Source organism: Natator depressus, chromosome 16 (genome assembly GCF_965152275.1).
Source record: "Natator depressus isolate rNatDep1 chromosome 16, rNatDep2.hap1, whole genome shotgun sequence".
Taxonomy (NCBI): Eukaryota; Metazoa; Chordata; order Testudines; family Cheloniidae; genus Natator; species Natator depressus.
In genome coordinates, this window is record NC_134249.1 from 2,044,042 (window position 1) to 2,062,905 (window position 18,864).

Genomic DNA, 18,864 nt, shown 5'->3' on the forward strand with positions numbered 1-18,864 from the left:
GAAGTAACTAGTTCAAGTTTGCACAGCAATTTAGTGTCAGAACTAGGATTAGAACAGATGTCCTGATTCCCAGGCCTATGTCTGCTTAAGGGGTCACTGAGTTTTAATAAAGGCCCAGACTTGTGCTGGTGTTTGTACCTGGGGGACACTTACGTGTGCAGGTGTAATGACTTGCAGACAGAGTTGCTGGCACATGGGTTCATTCTCCAAATTTCGCAGTATGGTTGAGACGCTGGGACATTGGTAAAGTAAAAACTGCCTACATTGGTGATAAGAAATATTGTGTGGTGGCTGAAAAGGGCCATTTTTGGTATGGACCCGGGGAATGTTATTTTAATAGGCCTGTGAATTGTTTCACACAAGTTTTTTGTGATAATACATGGAAAGATTTTTATATTTTGTACCAGTTTCTTATAATGTCATTAAAATAAAAGCAAAGTTTAAAATTACAAAAGGATGCTTTAAAGGCAGAGCAAGCTTATTATGTAGTCTTAAACCCTGGTGGGCTATCCCATAGCAGGTAAGCTTGCACCCCCTGGTTTGTAGTTTGAGCCTAGTATTAATGGTGGTTCAAATAATTACAACTACTATGGTCTTGTGAATGTGTTGCTGGGTAGTGAACTTAAAAAAGAAAGCACAGAAAGACAGGAGTAGAATACAAATATAATAAATGCTAATATAGAAAAGAAAAACAAAAGCAGTGGAATGTAGGGCTGGTTTGACATGGGTGAGGCCTCATTTCTTGGGAGACAGGATTAGGGAGGTAAATGGATCAGCAGGCTGGAAATGGAATGTCTGGCTGAGCTAAGGTAAGATGGAATGCACAGGGGACCATTACAATGGATAAAATAAGCCTGGAAAGTAAGATGAGTTAAAGAGTAAGTGGTGCATGGCCAGTGTCTGCTGTGCAGGGATTGGTTCCTACAAAGTGACTAAGCCGATTCCCAGACGTGTGATGCAATGTATAGTAAATGCAATGTAATGTGTAAATGTATATAAAAGAAGAGGTTTGCTGTGTAACTTCAGATATGTGGCCTGCCCTATCCTCACCCCCTACACTTGAGTCCGATCAACTCAGCATAGCTTTGCTGTATGCCAAATAAAGGAACCTGAGTGATGAGACTGGAGTCAAACTAAATTCTTGGAGAACCTAGGAGAAGAGGTCTCAGGGGAACCCCAACACAGTACTGCAAATAATCTCTCTCCTCTCATCTGGTGTAGACAGGCTAATATTTCAGACCCTTTTGAAGTCTGCTGTGGAGAGACTGCATTTCTGGGTTAAACCGGCTTAATCCACTCTCTGCTTCAGGTGCAAAAGAAATCGAAGAGAACAAGTGACAGTAGCGAATTTTACACTGGAAGACAATGTTCCATACTGTCTTTAGGTGCTGTTGCCATAGCAGTGCCCTCAAGCCTTCTAGTGCCAGCCATCCAAAACACTTGCCAAAATCTGTGTTTCTTGCTTATTGCTTCATCCATGTCATCCTGTTTTTTTTAATTGCTTTGCTGCATGCCCTTGCTTTAAAAGCCTTATACAGTGCAGCCCCTGCCTGTATGTCTGACATGGTCTCCTTTAGCATCCCTCTTCCCTTGGCTCCCCTCGGCTCCACTAGCAATCAGCATTGCTACCTCAACTTCTTTCACTGATATCTCCACACTTTCTTCCAGGGCCCATCCTCTCCAAACCTGTTTGCCAAGCCACCCCCAGATTGCTCCTAAAACCTTGTTCTGTTGTCCTGCTTATGCAATGTGAGGGTGGGAGTTGGTAATTGAATTTATTTTAAAGTTAAGGGATCAAGTAAAGCCATCAAGGTGTGTCTGTCGTTGCTGAGTTACGGCATGGCCTTAGGCCTGGACTACACTAAGGTAGACCCAGCTACATCACTGACAGGTGTGAAAAATCCAGCCCACTGAGCGACTTAGTTAAGCAGACTTACCCCTGGTGTAGACAGCACTTTTTCCATTGACCTAGCTACCGCCTCTTGGGGGGTGGATTCCCTATGCTGATGGGAGAACCCCCCTTGTTGGCGGAGGCAGTTGGTACAATGATGTGCAGCTGCAGTTGTGCTGCTTTAGCATTTCAAGTGGAGAAAAGCCTTATTGTCACCCCTCCCTCCTCCCACTTTGGCTGCGTCCGCACTATCGAGCCTAGGTTGACATAACTACACCTGCATCGCCCCCTCGTGTCGACATGATGTAAGATGACAGAAGGAGCTCTTTGGCCAATGTAATAATAATCCCTCCGCAAACGCTGACCGCACTGTTGGCAAAGCTGGGTCTGTGCTGGGGGTTTTGACTGCATAGCGATGTCACTAGGGAATGTTGGTTTTTTTGCAACCCTGATTGACATAGCTACACTGGTATAAGTTTTAAGTACAGTAGAACCCCGTTTAACCAAGCCTCCATTAACTGACTATCTGTATTAACCGAACCACCAGCCACCGGGGCAGACGGTCTGAGCTCCGCCACCCATTCTCCAGTTTATCCTGATTTTTGGTTATCCGATTTGGGCTCCAGTACCAGTTAGATTGGATAATCAGGGTTCTACTGTGTAGACCAGGCCTTTATCTCTTTGACCCTCCCTTGTGCCCTGCCAAATGCTCTTTGGACTATGTTTATACTTGTTTTGTGTGGCACCTGGCAGGTTTTGGGCACTCTGATAATGATGGTGCTCTAAAGGTATGTTGTGTAAAGAGATGCAGTAGCAAGCTGAATGGCAGCATCCAGTACTCTGGTCCATTTTATTTATTTATTTACTGTTTTATGTGTGGTCTAGAGGGGAATATTTAAATTCTGCAGCTGCAATACGTTCTCCTGAGGAAGCACCCTTCTTAAACATGGTGCCAACTGGTCTCTGCTTCTCACTGACACTACTGAGAGTTATATGAGTGGTGAAAAAGAGAATAAAAACATCACCTTGCTATATTGGTATTATCTCTCCTTTAGATCTCCTCCCTTTTTTTCTTTAAACAGGCTTCATCTTGCTTTTACTGAAGTGTCTGACAAAACTGTTGATTTCAGTGGAGTAGGGCTGAGCTTTTTGTCCTCTCCACTCTCCCTGTTGTTTTGTGCCACAGCAGACCATGTGTTCTGAGGCTGTTAGTGCATTGCTCAGTGTGTGAGGGAACTCTGCTGTTGTAAGCTCTCAGTGTTTGCATGCAAAGTCCCTAACAGACATTATTTACAGTAGTCCTCATCAATGGGGCTCAGGGGAGGGAGAAACCAATTCATATTAAAAGTTATTTAATTCAAGAAAACAAAAAACCAAGCCGCGTCCAAATGTTTCTATTGTAACTAATCCCATCATTCTCATATCTGTTACTCGTGCTCATTGTTTTATCCAGTAGGTGGCAGTACTGTGTCTTAAACTAGATCTGTTCTTGCCTGTATAAAAGCCACTATTTTGTATAAACCAGAAATTGTTGGAGATTGGTATGTGAGACTGAAAGAATCTCAGGATGGAATGAGTGGCCATGAGGGAAGAGAGAGAGAACGTGGAAGATCTTGAAAAAATCCTGCATGGGAGGGGAACACATGGAAGACAAGAGAAATAGCAAAAGTGATTAAATAGCTGGAAGGATTGGTACATGTATACGAACACTGTTTAGCTGGCCTTGGATCAGTAATTCAGAAATGCAGTTTGGTAAGCTGGTACTGCTCAATTTAAACAAATCTGATCTGTTGGATAAATGGTTACCACATACATGCTGGCCCTGCATGGTGTATAGGATAGCATTGTGTGGGTTTAAAATACGTATTAAATCCTGCATGAAAAGCAATGAATTGTCCTACATAGAAACTGCCTTTCAAAACCCATTACATCTGCTGCTTATTTTGGCTACAGTCCAGTGACGCACTTATGCTTTTGCTTAAAGCTTAGTTCTGTTTACTTCAGTGGGGCTATTCATAGGCTTGAAGGTAAGTGGTTCTTACAGGCTTTGCTGGATCAGGGCTATTGTTACAAAAAAGAGAATTCAGACCAATTGAGCCAAATTATAGATACGACACTTGCCAAATTTTATTTTAGAAATGTGACAGTTGGAGGCCTGTCAGTGGAAAAGTGTCAAGAATGGATTCATTCATCTTTATTTTACACTCACGTAAACAGGGCAAAACAGATGTTTTTTCTTTCAAAAGACTGGAGTAAGAGCTTCTGTGCCAGGTGTGATCATGAAGTGAATTTATCACCATTTAGCAGGTGAACTGCCAAGTGAAAAACATGGTTTTGTGGCCTTTTTTTGCTGCTTCATGATGCATAAAGGAGGTCTTAAAGGTGTCTCCCCGTCATCACCCTCCTGCCCCCAAAGTGGATTCAATTAAATTAAACAAGTAAATAAAATCACACTTCCAAATGTCTATTGGTGTTTTATACGGGACACTTAGGTCCCTTTAAAAAAAAATCTGTTTTTTCCTGAACTCTGGAGCCAACTGGAGATATAATATATGTTATGATATAACTGTCAACAGAGAGAGGAAAGGTTTCAGAGTAGCAGCCGTGTTAGCCTGTATTCGCAAAAAGAAAAGGAGGACTTGTGGCACCTTAGAGACTAACAAATTTATTTGAGCATAAGCTTTCATGAGCTACAGCTCACTTCATCGGATGCATTCAGTGGAAAATACAGTGGGGAGATTTATATACACACAGAACATGAAAAAATGGGTGTTTTTCATGCACACTGTAAGGAGAGTGATCACTTAAGATGAGCTATTACCAGCGGGGGTGGGGGACCTTTTGTAGTGATAATCAAGGTGGGACATTTCCAGCAGTTAACAGGTACTCCTTTTCTTTTAGAGAGAGGAAAGAGACATTTTATTCAGACTGTTTTGTCTTTGTCTTTTGTTTGCACACACTGAACTCTGACAAGTGACAAATGGTTGGGAGAGAAGGTTTGTTACTAAAGGTAACACTCTTGCTTCTGTATACTCTCTCTTAAGGGTTGAGTTTGGAGCTGGATGACAAGTCCAACAAAACTGCCAGCACCAGTAGTAGACACCAGCCTTATATTTGATATTTAGGCAAGAAACAAGAAGTCGTCACATCCATTTTTGTGGGGGTAACAGGGACTCTTAAGTCTTTGTAAAATCATAAAGAATCAAAGAGAACTACTTTTTTCTTTTGCTGGTAATTTTTTTTTTTACAAACTTCCCCAAATTGCACTATTTTATGACAAACCATTGGCATCTGAAGGCAAAGGCAAGTTGTAGTTAAACATCTATGCCTTTTTAAGTGCACACTTTAACATCACAGCTAGTGTTTAACTCCCTCTGTACCAGCTGAACTAAAATTTGTATGGCCCTACTGATAAAGGGTTACAAGCAAAGCTACATCTGTCTCTTGCACACTTTCTGGGACCCAGACGTTACTTAGACATTTCAGTTTTCATTCTCATGTAGACACACTGGGAATGTCTACACTGCAATTAAATCCTTGTAGCTGACTTGGGCTCTTGGGACTCAGACTCAAGGGCTGTTTAATTGCAGCATATATATTTGGGCACGGGTTGGAACCCAGGCTCTGGAACCCCATGAGGGGGAGGGTCCCAGAGCTCGGGTGCCATCCCAATCCAAACATCTACACCACATTTAAACAGTCCTTTAGCCTAAGCCTGAGTCAGCTGGCATGGGCCAGCCATGGGTTTTTAATTGCAGTGTAGACGTACTCAGTATGTCCATATGCATATAGAATATTGGGGAGAGGGTCAGTAAAAACAAAGCACATCTTAAGAAAATTCCTTTTTTCCAATTTTCTCTAATTGTTTTAATTTTATCTGTGTTTTCAAAAAAATAAAATAGAATGTAGGAAATTGCACTCAAAATAGTAAGTTTAGCACACACAGTAATGCACATGCTGTCCAGGAAATGGGAATGGTAAGGATGAAAACACAGCCTTAGCTCTTATCCCTTAATCACATGCATTATGATACAGTCTTTAATTATACAATCACATTTTAAATAATACAGTGTAATAAAAAACATTCTGCAACTTTAGATACACATGTGTAGGATGGTGCACATGTGTACTGGCAATTTTTGTGTATTTGGACTATTGTGGACTTAATGAAACTTTGACATATTACCATAGATTTTTTGGTAGTGATATGTAACAAGCTATTGTATAAATATTCCTGTAGTTACAGGCATATTTGTGGGGTTTTTTGTTTTTTTTAAATCTATCTGATGAGATCAGTTAATTCTGTTAGAAGAATTTAGTGGAATCTTCAACATTGGAACACATTATGAATAACATAATGACAGATAAAACCCTGTTGTTCTGTTTGTGTTCCCTTTGCTATGGGAAAATAGACCAAGATGGAAAGGGACGTGCCTTTTTATTGTAGGTGTCTGTTAGTTGCTCACCCCTGAGCAATTTTTATTATACAATCCATAGTAATTACAGCTGCTACTATATTTGCTGTTTCTTTCTAAACAAATGATGTGTGGATTTTAACCTCCGCAAACTGCTCCTATTGCTGAACCATACGGAACTAGGCACCAGGCTGTGTTACTAAGCAATGAAATGTCGTGGCGCACCCCTGGGCCCTGAATGACGACATCTCGCACAGCAGGTTGTCTTATTAAGCATCTGATGGTTTTTCAACAGGGGATTCAATTTCTGGATTTTAACAAAACACAATGAAAACTGACCATTGTTAATTATTTGCTAAGTAGCAGAATGGACAGGAATCCAAACGACTTTAATGAAAAGCTGCACTTTGCAGGCCAGCACCCAGAAAGTAACCTGTTGGAGTTCCCATATGAAATATAGTGTCCTGGCTTCCATTTTCAACTCTCGATCATTCTGTTCTCTGTAAACATTCATCTTAACCTAACATAATAAAGAGGGGGCATGTGCATGTACCTTGATTGTAGTTATACGGTCATGTGCCCTGTATCAAATGTGTGTCCTAAGTGTGTATCTAAAACTGTCTGAAAACAGTAATGAAGTCTGGGGCACACATGGACGTGATTTAATGGCTTGCTCCCCATTACTTTCTTTAATCTTGTAGGAAGCTTTTGTTCTTTCGCAATGTTGTTGGTGCCCCATGCTCTGGGAAGAAGACTGAAGGCTTAGCAGGAATAACTTGTGCACCTTGAGGCTTTTTTATGGTTTTGTTGTTATATTAGGGGGCTTTGCAAATAAGAACTGTGGGTGTGACAAATGACAGAGCCTTGGCATGTTTCAGTGTATGATGGGCTGATTCTCCCTGTCACGGATCCACAGCCCCAGCTTTTAAACAGTCTCTTGGAGGAACCCCTGTAGTGTGCTAGACCCACCATGGGCCCTATTCTTCCTTAAGGATGGGCCACATGACCTCCCCACCTCTGAGACTGAGCTCCTCTGAGCTCCATCACTCCTGTTTCTCTCCGTGAGCTCTGTCCAGTGAGGCCAAATGAGATAGGCTCTTAGACCTTGTCTACACTACAAAGTTTTGTCGTCAAAAGCTGCCTTTTGCCAACAAAACGGGAGGTGTACACACTATAAAGCTACTTTTGGTGGCAAAACAAAACCACCTCGATGAGAGACATAGAGCTTTTTGTGGCAAAGTTAAAGCGACAAAGCGTCAGTGTAGACACTGCTGTTAGTTTTGTTGACATAACTGGCTTCTACCAGTATCCCACAATGCCTGCCATGACCACTCTGCTCACTGTTTTGATCTCTGCAGGCATGCGCCCCTCCCCTTTCAAAGCTTGGGGATGCTGCTCCTTTTTGGTGAACAAAGAGCAAATCATTCGCGTGGGATGCTCCTGTTCTGGCCCTGCATAGCCACTGGCTGCGGCGGGGGAGAGGTGGCTGCTGTGCTGCTTTGACATTCCTCAGCACAGGGAGAGCTCACAGAGCTGCTCAGGATGCTGCAGCCGAGGAGGCTGCGGGAGAGCTCAGAGGGAATCATAGAACCATAGGCAGGCAGGCAGACTGGGCTGCTTCAGGAGAGACTGCTGTGCTGAGCAGAGGGGGCTGACTTGGGGTGGTGGTGTCCCCGTCCCCCACCTCAGGTCAGCCTGCTGTCTCCCCTGCCCCAGACACACCACTCTGCTCTCCTCTCCCTTCCCCCACCCCACTTCAGTTGAAAAAGCAACTGACAATCTAGTAGGAAGCCCCTGGAACTATGGGGTTGAGAAACCTGCATCATGTGATGCTGTCCCAGCCCCACGAGACATTGCAAACCCTTCCCAACGCACCCGCGGCCAGTTGCACAGTGGGATCGCTACCCACAGGGCACTGCTCTCTGTGCCGATGCACTCTGCCGACACAAGGAGCTAGTGTGGACAGGCAACAGCAGCTTTAATTAAAGCGGCATAACTGTTGCCGACAAAACTTTGTCGTGTAGGCAAGGCCTTAGTCAGAGACACTCTGCAGGGACTGATGCGCCGCAGCAGGGATTTGCACAGACACCAAGCAGCCTTTTCAAAACAGAATAGGATTTTAGTCACCCAGAACAAAGTATTGGAAGTGCTTCAGGTAGCAGAGAGAGGGTTAAGACCTAGTCCATCTGGCCTAGCCAAGCTGCTCTTGACTCCATTTCAGGCTCTGTCTCTCTGCCACTTTCAGTCCCAGGTGAGGGCAGCCAAGCCTTTTCCAAAAACCAACTCTTATCCCCTGTCCTGTCTGTTCTTTGTCTTCATGTAGCCACACTGAGTTCACACTACACACACACACCCCCTCCCCGCAGGAGCTTCCCACTGTGAAGTGTTGATTGTTCAGTCATTAGGAGTTTTCATTGTCTCTCTGGATCTTCCACTGATATGGGTCAGCTTTGGCCAGTCCTTTAATGACCCATTATGTAGCCCCAGACTGCTAGGCAATGCACCAATCTCATGTCTCCTGCACTGCCCCAAGTGCAGACTTAACCCTTTAGCCCTCATTGGGTAACAATGTAAAGTACAGGGGGAAACTGAGTCATACATAGGATTAATACAAATATTACAGAAAATTCCTACTTATTCATCTTCTCTGACTGATAATATGATCACTCATCTAGTTATAAGCTTTTGCACTGATGAAAAAAGTGTAATTACCAAACTCTCTTCCTTTTTCACACTGTTCTTATATATGTGCAGTGTGTGGGTACTTGTCGAAGTTCAAAGGGAATTTTTCTCCTGTAACATTTTCAGCCTAACTTCCAGCTACTGTCGAGTTCAGTTCCATGAAGAACAGCAAACTACCTAGATGAGGAAATGCTCATTTATCAAAGACTCTGATTAACTGAATGGTTTTCCTGCAGCTGGATGTGGGTACAGTAAGTAAGGTATCAACACAAGACCATTCACTAGCACTGGGCAGCTTGTTCTACTTAAGTACATGTGTGACATTATGAGTGTAATATAATATCTCATTGAAAGGTGACATAGGGCCAGAAAGAGTTATTTTAACTCACAGACTGACATGACCCATGGCTGAACTTTAAAGACTTGTTAGGAAGATATGTAAATGAATAGAGCTTTGAAATGCATGCCTGCATTGTTAGAGATAGAAGGGTAGATGTTGGCTCAGGTCTTGTGGTGGAAGCAAACAAGTCTTGTCTATTACTATGGCTTTGATTCAAAGATCAAAAAAGGAGTATTAACATTTAGGAAGACACTTGAATGAAATAGTATTATTGTCTATATGTCTCTTTGAAGGTTGTGGTAACCGGTATCTGAACTGTTTAATGGATAAATTACCCTGTGCTAATTGCCATGATGGGAGAAGGAAAGTTAAGCCTATGGTTTTCTCAGGCCAAAAGGCTGCTGGAAATGTATAAAACCCCTGGGACACGATCCTTCTTCATCTCAGATCTGCTTTGGGTTTCAAGAAGGGGAAACCCTAAGCCATAAGAATTGAGATCCCCAGTCACTGACTTGACTCACCCTGGATATGGACATTGGACTATAACCTAGGGACTATTTTTAAAAGAACTTTTGGCAACTACAAACTCACCATCTCTGCTATGTATCTGGACCTCAAGAAATTAAACTCAAGTCTGTATGTATATTGATCTTTCAACCAACTCTCTCTCTCTTTTCTTTTTAAATAAATTTTAGTTTAGTTAATAAGAATTGGCTATAAGCATGTATTTTGGGTAAGATCTAAGTTAGCATTTGACCTGGGTATGTGGCTGATCCTTTGAGATTGGGAGAACCTTTTCTTTTATACATGAAATAAGATTTTCAGAATTTATCATCATATGTTTGACATGTGTGTCTGGATGGAGGCCTGAGGCTGGGTACTTTAAGGAAACTGCATTGTTTGGACATCTGAGTAACCAGTGAGATAATACAGGTTTCAGAGCAGCAGCCGTGTTAGTCTGTGTACGCAAAAAGAAAAGGAGGACTTGTGGCACCTTAGAGACTAACAAATGTATTTGAGCATAAGCTTTCGTGAGCTACAGCTCACTTCATCAGATGCAACAGAGATAATACAGAAGCTGTTTTGGGCTGGCTTGGTAAATCTAAATATTGGAATATCCACCTGCGTTTGGGGTTTGTCTGCCCCATTTTGTTTGCAGTTCACCCTAATTGAGTGACCTCAGCTGGCTGCCACGGGGACCATCATTACAACATGTTATCAAAAAATTAGGGGGGAAAAAAGACTAGAGATGGGTAAAGCTGATTCCAGTGATCAGGTGAATCATAGAATCATAGAATAACAGAGTTGGAAGGGACCTCTGGAGGCCATCTAGTCCAACCCCCTGCCCAGAGCAGGACCAATCCCAACTAAATCATCCCAGCCAGGGCTTTGTCAAGCCTGACCTTAAAAACTTCTAAGGAAGGGGATTCCACCACCTCCCTAGGTGGTTCTGTTCTGCTTTGTTGCATTTTTATTTGGGCAGTGCTAGGTCTAAGATTTACATTTGAAGTCTTAGCTGTATTTTTTCTCTCTCCTCTGGCAGGTGGAGGCATTAACCCATCAGCCTAGAGCCACAACAGTACATGCAGTCCGAGATTCTGAACTGGCCAAGCTACCAGAGGGAGCACTGACATCTATCAAACGCAAATTCCCACAGGTAAGAAAATTAGCACTCTTCTCTCTCCTGCCCGCTTCCAAGAGCCACAGCTTAGTTGTCTCCCTTATAAAGAAAAGAGTAATGTTCCATATGCAGATTTATTTCTTCAGTCTTGTTATCTGTAAGTAAAGTTTGTTGTGGGGGTACATCTGAGGCTAGGGTTGAATTCTCATCTGCTGTTCAGTGAAATACACATGTTGCTTAAACATGAGAATGAATTAATGTATCGCTCCCCAGGTGGAGCTGAGTAGAGGTGCTGATGACTGGAAAGCATAAATATTGTCTAAATAAGACGCACCTTGTTTCAGAAGGTAAACTAGCAAAGGGAGTTACTTGCATAACACAGGTTATTTTTAATGGGATATAAAGAAAATGAGGTCATGAATACTTGTAATTTCTGAACTGGTGACTATAATTAGTGATATAAGAGTGTTATCTGCTCATTGGACAGTGCAAGATTGTTCCCTTTTGTTTAATTTCTAATGCTTTGTCCAGGCCCGTGTTAAATGTCCCAAGCGAAAGGAGCTGCCTTCACTTCATTTGGGAGATGATTCCCCAGCTGAACAGATCTTACTGTCAGGGTATCTTTCCTGATTTAAACTCAAGCTGTCCTCATTTCACCTCGTTGCTCAGAGCAATACTTCTATACCACTCTTCCATTGTCCTTCCCTTGCCTTTGTATTTACAGATTTTGCTTTTCTCCTAGTCAAGTTCCTTTAATCTTTTCTTATAAGTCTTTTTCCAGCCCCCTGATCATTCTGTTGCTCAGCATTGAATTCCCTTCAATTTAATATCTGCCTGAAGCAGTGTCCAGAATTGAACACACTGTTCCAAGGGCAGGTTCATCAGACCTTCAGGCATTCCCTCGTGAAGCCATATTGTTCCTCTCATTGATTTCCCCGCTCCCCGAGACACACAAAGAAGTTGTATCTTTTGTCTTAATTATGGTGTTTTATAATTTTTCAGCCTTCCCTTCACATATTTTGGAATGTAATATTTTCTCCCATTGCATCATGCACCAATTGGACATCCTTGAAATCTAATATCTTGGCCTTTCTTTAAATATAAAATTTCCTTTGATAGATAAGTATTGCAGAACAATGGTGATGCATTAACTCAGGGGTGGCCAACCTGAGCCTGAGAAGGACCCAGAATTTACCAATGTACATTGCCAAAGAGCCACAGTAACATGTCAGCAGCCCCCCATCCACTCCCCAGCCCCCAGCGCCTCCTGCCTCCCAGCAGCCCCCAACAATCAGCGCCTACTCCGTCCCCCTGCAATCAGCTGTTTCACATGCGCAGGAGGGAGCAAAGGGCATGGCAGGCTCAGGGAAGGGGCAGGGGCCTTGGGGCAGAGCAGGGGGTTGAGCAGTGAGCACCCCCCCCCCCCAGCACATTGGAAAGTTGGCATCTATAACTCCAGCCCCGGAATCAGTGCCTAGGTAAGGAGCCACATATTACTCTCTGAAGAGCTGCATGCAGCTCCGGAGCCACAGGCTGGCCACCCCTGCATTAACTGCATGCTGTATGGGAGATTACAATGACTCTTCTTATGCCCTTATGTTGAACAGTACCTTACTCCTCCCGCCCCCAACCCCTCCCGCACTTCCTGCACCCATTGCTCCTCCGCTGCAGGGGGAGGGATTGTTGTACAGGGAGCTGCATCCAAACCTCCTCATACCCAGACCCTCCCATCGAGCCTCACCCTCTACCCCGCACACTCAGAACCCCATTGACGAGCCCCACTCCCCCTGCACCTGGACCACCCCAACGAGCCACCCACAGCTAGATCCCCATCTACCAAGCCCCAAGCAGCTGCACCTGGATCCAACCCCATTGAGCCCCACTCCCCCAGCATCTGGACCCCCCACACCGAGACCCCCCGCTGAGGTCTGTCCCCACCCACACTCAGACCCCCCTGCTGAGCCACAACGACCTTCACCTGGACCACCCTGCAGAGTCCCATTACAGTTGTATCCAGATCCCCCCGCACCTGAATCTGAGCCACCCACACCCAGATTGCCCCACACAGAACCCTCTCAACCCACATCTGGATTCCCCCACACTAAGCCCCTCCACTCTTGGATCCTGCCTTGCTGAGCCTGTCTGCCCACACCTGGTGCACTGGCACAGAGGGGCAGGTCTTTGGGTTGTCTCTGGGGCAGGCGCGGTCCTTGTGCTGTGTCAGGGTTGGGTACAGCCTCACCGCTTAGTCCGTGTCCCAGAGGGGGAGCTGCACAGTGATCTCCCATCTCTGTGCCACCAGTGGCCTGTGCTCCCCAATGCCAGGCTGGAGCCTCTACATTTATTTGACAAATAAAATTTGTAGAATTTTGCAGAATTTTAAAATATTGTGCGCAGAATTTTAATTTATTTGGCACAGAATGCCCTCAGGAGTAATATACCACTTTGACTGCTGAATTCTCTCAGCTACTGAAGACTGGAGGTCTTTGCTTTGTTACCTCCACCTCTGTCTCTGTGGCTTTTATGTTTGAGAATTTGATTCTGTTTTCTCCCTTCTCTGTACCTTAAAATGGCATGCCCTCATTTTGCGGCCACCATCTCTGTTAATGAGGAACAATTGTTGGGGTTCCCTTGAGTCCATCAATACTCTTACTTAGCCGACCTGGGCTGAATTTCTCCACTCCCCTGTAAGTCTGAGGAGTGGGAATCTAATGCTGGTATCCCTAAATGTGTTGTGTGCATAGTGCTAGGTCATCCCACCAGCTCCTTGTCGCCTTTTCTTTTGTACTATTAATACTGATTTATTTAAATTTCTCCCCTTCCTAATACTGGTGACTCCCTCCATCCAAAGCTCTGTATTTTTGTATCTGGCTGTGTATTATTTTTTAAAATTGGACTGTATCACAAAGTAGCAAAAATGCTTAAAATATTTATATGTTTTCCCTTCCCCAAAGCCAGTGAAAGTGTTTTATGAGATTATTCTCTGAATTTTAGAATGTGTGTTCCTGCATTTAGATCCCACGGAGATTGTTTTGTATTGGTATTATTGTTATGGGAGTATTTTATCAAGCCGCTCCAGCAAAGGTTCCAAAATTCTACTGCTTAAAATTCAACTTCTTGGTCTCTAAGTGGATGGCAAAAACTGGTGCTTATGTAGAAAGGTGTTTTTAGAATTCCTGTGCTTGGTTATTAGTAAGGTTAAGATTTTGTCACAGTTATTTTTAGTAAAAGTCATAGACAAATTGTGGGCAATAAACCAAATTTCATGGAAGCCTGCAACCTGTCCATGGGGGTAGGGGGAACTGACAGTCCAAGCCTCGCCGCTGGGACAGGGGGCAGCAGTTGACAGCTTCTCCAGTCCTACTGCTGCGGGCGGTGGGGGCTGAAGCCTAAAAAGTCTGAGGTCCGTTAAAGTCACATGACCTCTGTGCTGAAACTGTATCCTTAGTTATTAGGCATTGGGGGCCACTGGATGTCTCTTGCATATTCTTTAAGCCTGTTCTTGTGTCATCCAGACATCTAAATTCAATATACCATGTTACCTGGGATACTTCTAGCATGTGGCTACTATTGTCAAAAAGGATGCCACTTGGGGATGATTAAAACCCACTGCCATTCAGCTAGCCACAGTGTATAGTAGGGATGTAAATATCGTTTTAAAAAGTTAACTGGTTAAATAATTAAAATTATATCGTGAACTGAGGTCACTCCGGCGGGCTGGTGCCAGGCGCCCAGGGTTGGGGTCCCGCCGGCTGAGAATATTTCAACTATAAACTTTTCCTGAGTGGATCAAGCCTTCCCGGGGGTTTCTGCCATGTGCAGTTATTTCAGTGATGTACTCCTATCTCAAGAAACTTCCCTCAAGCAATGTGTATGCTGTTGTGTGCATTCATTACGCTTGGTATGGTGGCTATGTACAATAGGGCAGGAGAGGCCACTGGCCTTCCTGGATTCACTATACTGTGTATTCTCACAACGCGTTAAAATCAATTCTTTCTTACCACGGGAGGGGTGGGGTGTGGGGAGAAAGGAGAAAGCAAAACTTACAGCTGAACCTTAATCACCAGCTATGTCTCCCAGATAAGGCAGGCACAGTGGTGCTGGGAAGCTGACAGTTTTCTTCAAGACACAATAAATCACAAGCAATCAAAGTCCCGTGGGTCTTGGGCAGTGCTTTGACACCTCTCTGGTACTTGCAGAGGTGCTAGGAATGGTTGAAGGCAATCAGAGAGTGAACAGCTAGTACTTGTTTTGGCATTGCTGTTGTCAAACCATTGGACGTTTTCATGTGAAATCTCTTCTGAGACTATTCAGTTTTGTGACAAGTAGGGTATCTCCCAGGCTACATGTTTGCTTGCCTTTGTTCATGTTCTCTGAGCTGCTGTCTGTCCCATTTTAAAAACAACATCTGGGCTGCTTTCTACAAATGTTCTTAACAGGCCTGAACTAAAGGCTATAGAAGTGATCTAGATATAATGGGAACTTAGTACAGGTAAGGCAGCCAGTATTACTACTTCACCATAATCTGAATTATGCCCTGCCTACCAGTAAACTCTTGGCAGCCCCTCAAGTCAGTTTCTTCAGAATTTTTTGAGTAATGGATAGGCAAAGGACAGGAGATGGGTTAAGCCACCGATGTGTGCCAGGGTCTCTAATATCCTGCAGTATAGGATTCATTAAATTATCATTTAACATGGTTGAAATAAAGATGACTTAATAGGTTGGTTACTGGCTTTTAAACTCTAAATACCTTAACTGAAATTCTGAAAATGTTTGGCTTTGTCCTTGTCTGTCTCTGCACATCACAACAATACTGCACTGTTGGGCATGGCTGGCAATGTTTGGAGAGGACCAGTGTTGGGACTAAATGGGGGGCTGTTGGTTAGGACTAAGCTGCGTTGGCAGAGGGGTTATATTGGAAGCATGTACAATGCCTGCATGGGGGGAGGGCTCAGATTGGGGAAAAAGGAATAAGGGACAGGGTTCCCCCAGATTATACTGTCATCATTCTGAGTTGGCCCAATGGGCCCCTTGCAGGCAGGCATGGTGTTGCAGGAGAGCCCTTACTTGATTTTTCCCCTCACCCAGGCTATCATAAAGTCTGAACAGACTGCTAGGTGCAAAAGAGCACCCTATTGTGAAGGGTCTTCTCTATTAATGCAAAACAGAAACAAAACTTTCTCCCCCAAAATCTCAGCTGGGTGACTGGGTCATGTTTTAGTCCGTCTCTCACCAGCCTGAATCCAGTGCTCACCTCTACCCAGGTTCTTCCCTCGGAGTTCTCTCAGTTCCAGTCTCTGCTCCTGGTGTTAGCCCTCTTGCCTCTACTGGAGTAATATCCTTCTCTGGAATTAGGTGTCTGGGGAAGTCTACCCACTGTGACTCTTCTCCTGGGATAACAGGTGATCCTTGCCAGGTCGGACTTCTGGACAGTGTCTGGGAAATCCCTGGCCCTCTTGGATGCTTGCTGACTGCAGCCCTCCATCTAGGAGGCTCCCCTGTCTAGGAGCACCCCTTACAGGCTTTCTATTCTGGTGGGTTCACCCTCTAGGCCCTCCCCCTCTAGGCCCTCTGCTCAGGCCTTTCCTTAGCTTCTCCACAGCAGCTTCCTGTGTCCCTTTGGAGTTCCCTTCTAACTGAGCTTGGGGTAACATTTATTAGGTCCAGGTGCTTGTTTACTAATCTGCCACCTGAGGCAGTCAGTTACCCCCAGATGTGGCCTTCATAAGGCATTCATGTGCAGACTGGGCCCTAATTCCCCATAAAGGACAGCTGCCCTGGACACATACCCGGTTATGAAGCCAAAAGAAGGGCCAGAGGTTTGCCTGTTTCCAGGGCTGAGAAGCTCTTGGCCAGGCTACTTCAAATGCCTCTAAGCCAGGGGTGGGCGAACTAGGGCCCGGGGGGCTGCATCCAGCCCTTCAGACATTTTAATTCAGCCCCCGAGCTCCCGCCAGGGAGCAGGGTTGGGGGCTTGCCCCGCTCCACGTGTACCGTGGCTCTGAGCAGCTCCTGGAAGCAGCAGCATGTCCCTGCTCCGGCTCCTACACATAGGAGCAACCAAGGGGCTTCGCACGCTGCCCCTGCCCCAAGTGCTGCCCCCGCAGCTCCCATTGGCCAGGAACAGTGTGCAGAGCTGCCTGGCTGCGCCCCTGTGTAGGAGCTGGAGGGGGGGACATGCCGCTGCTTCTGGGAGCTACTTGAGGTAAGCGCCACCAGGAGACTGCACCCCTGACCCCCTCCCACGCCCCTGCCCCTGCCCTGATCCCCCTCCTGCCCTCCGAACCCCTCGGTCCCAGCCTGGAGCACCTTCCTGCATCGCAAACCGTCATCCTCAGCCCCACCCCAGACCCACAGCCTCAGCTGGAGCCCCCTTCTCCTCGCATATCCGCCCCAGCCCAGAGCCCCCTCCCGCATCCTGAACTCCTCATTTCTGGACCCACCACAGAGCCTGCACTCCCAGCCAGAGCCCTCACCCCCTCCCATATCCCAACCCCCAATTTTGTGAGCATTCATGGCCCGCCGTACAATTTCCATACCTAGATGTGGCCCTTGGGCCAAAAAGTTTGCCCACCCCTGCTCTAAGCAATGGTCCTGGACCAGTGACCAGCCCTTAATGGGTGTCTGCCTGCACTCAATCATAGGGTCAATCAGAGTATAAGGCCAGAAAGGTTACAACTGCCAGAACATCTAGTCTGACCTCCTGTGTACCACAGACAACCAGCGCCATCCAGAACCCACACACCTAACCCAACAACCAAAATTAGACCAAATTATTATAGTCCACAGGAGACTAAATCATGGGCAACAGGCAGAGAATAAGAGGGACTGAGTTGCACAGTGCCCGAGGCCCCTGCAAGGGCAGGGAATTGATTAAGTGAGATATATCCAGATGATCCCGGTGAATGACTTTCACCTCACTCTGCAGAGAAGGTGAAAACTCTGCAAGGTCACTGGCAGTGTGCCCTGGAGGAAAATTCCACATATGGCAATCAGTTAGAGCCTGAGCATGCAAGCCAGGTGAGCATATGAGAGAGAATGTTCGATGCCACCAGGAGACACTGGACAGGGTGGGCTGATGCTCTGTGGCCATCTCTGATGCTTCAGAGGAAGGAGCCAGGAAAATAAACAACCCTCCAGAATATTTGGAGGTTGGGACTGGCGGGAGAGTTCAGCCTGCAGGTGACTGGCTGAGATCTGAGCCATGAGATTTTAGGAACATAGGACATAATCTGTGAGGGACCTCTAGGGCTGTGGAGCCATGCCTCCCATCATCACAAGAAACCCCTCATACAGTCCCACTCGCATAAACGAGTCCAGTTCTCTCTTAAAACTAATCAAGTTGTTTGACCGCACAACTTCTGTTGGGAGACTGTCCCAGACCCCCACTCCTCTGATGGTTAGAAACCTTCTAATTCCAGCCTCAGTTTGTTCATAGCCTGTTTATACCCATTTGTTCTTGTGCCAATACTGTCCTTTAGCTTAAATAGCTCTTCACCCTCCCTGTTATTTACCCCCCTGATGTATTTATGGGGAGCAGCTGTAAGCGGGGGAATAGTTCCGCTATTGTGGGGAACTTTGCTGGCTTCTGCACTACCCCAGTGAAGTGGGTTAGCGAAAGGATCTGAGTCCTTGCTCCCACTTCCTTTATCCAGTGGCCTCCCTGCCCTTGAGGACTCCCCTTCCACTCTCCCGTCTGGCAGAGTCCTCGTAACCTCAACAAGGCTGGGCCCAAGATTCCTGGGGGGCTCGACCCCAACCCTGCTGTGGTCACCTAGGACAGGGGCTAGGGTGTCCCCACTCCGGGGTACTCTCTCTGCCCTGGGCACTTCTCTGACCCACTGACCATTACATACAATTTGAAGCAAATGCAAGTTATTTAATCAACAATTAATTTTAAAGAGAATAAGGGAAA

General features: G+C 45.4%; 1 protein-coding gene across 2 annotated transcripts in view; it reads left to right on the forward strand.

The window, feature by feature from the left end:
* PNPLA7 (patatin like domain 7, lysophospholipase) overlaps window positions 1-18,864 on the forward strand; it is a 400,735-nt gene that overhangs the window by 189,122 nt on the left and 192,749 nt on the right. For both annotated transcript variants that reach the window (XM_074973884.1, XM_074973883.1), the window contains exon 20: window positions 10,872-10,985. In XM_074973884.1, coding sequence (XP_074829985.1) covers window positions 10,872-10,985 — 114 coding nt within the window. The remainder of the gene's footprint in view (window positions 1-10,871; window positions 10,986-18,864) is intronic.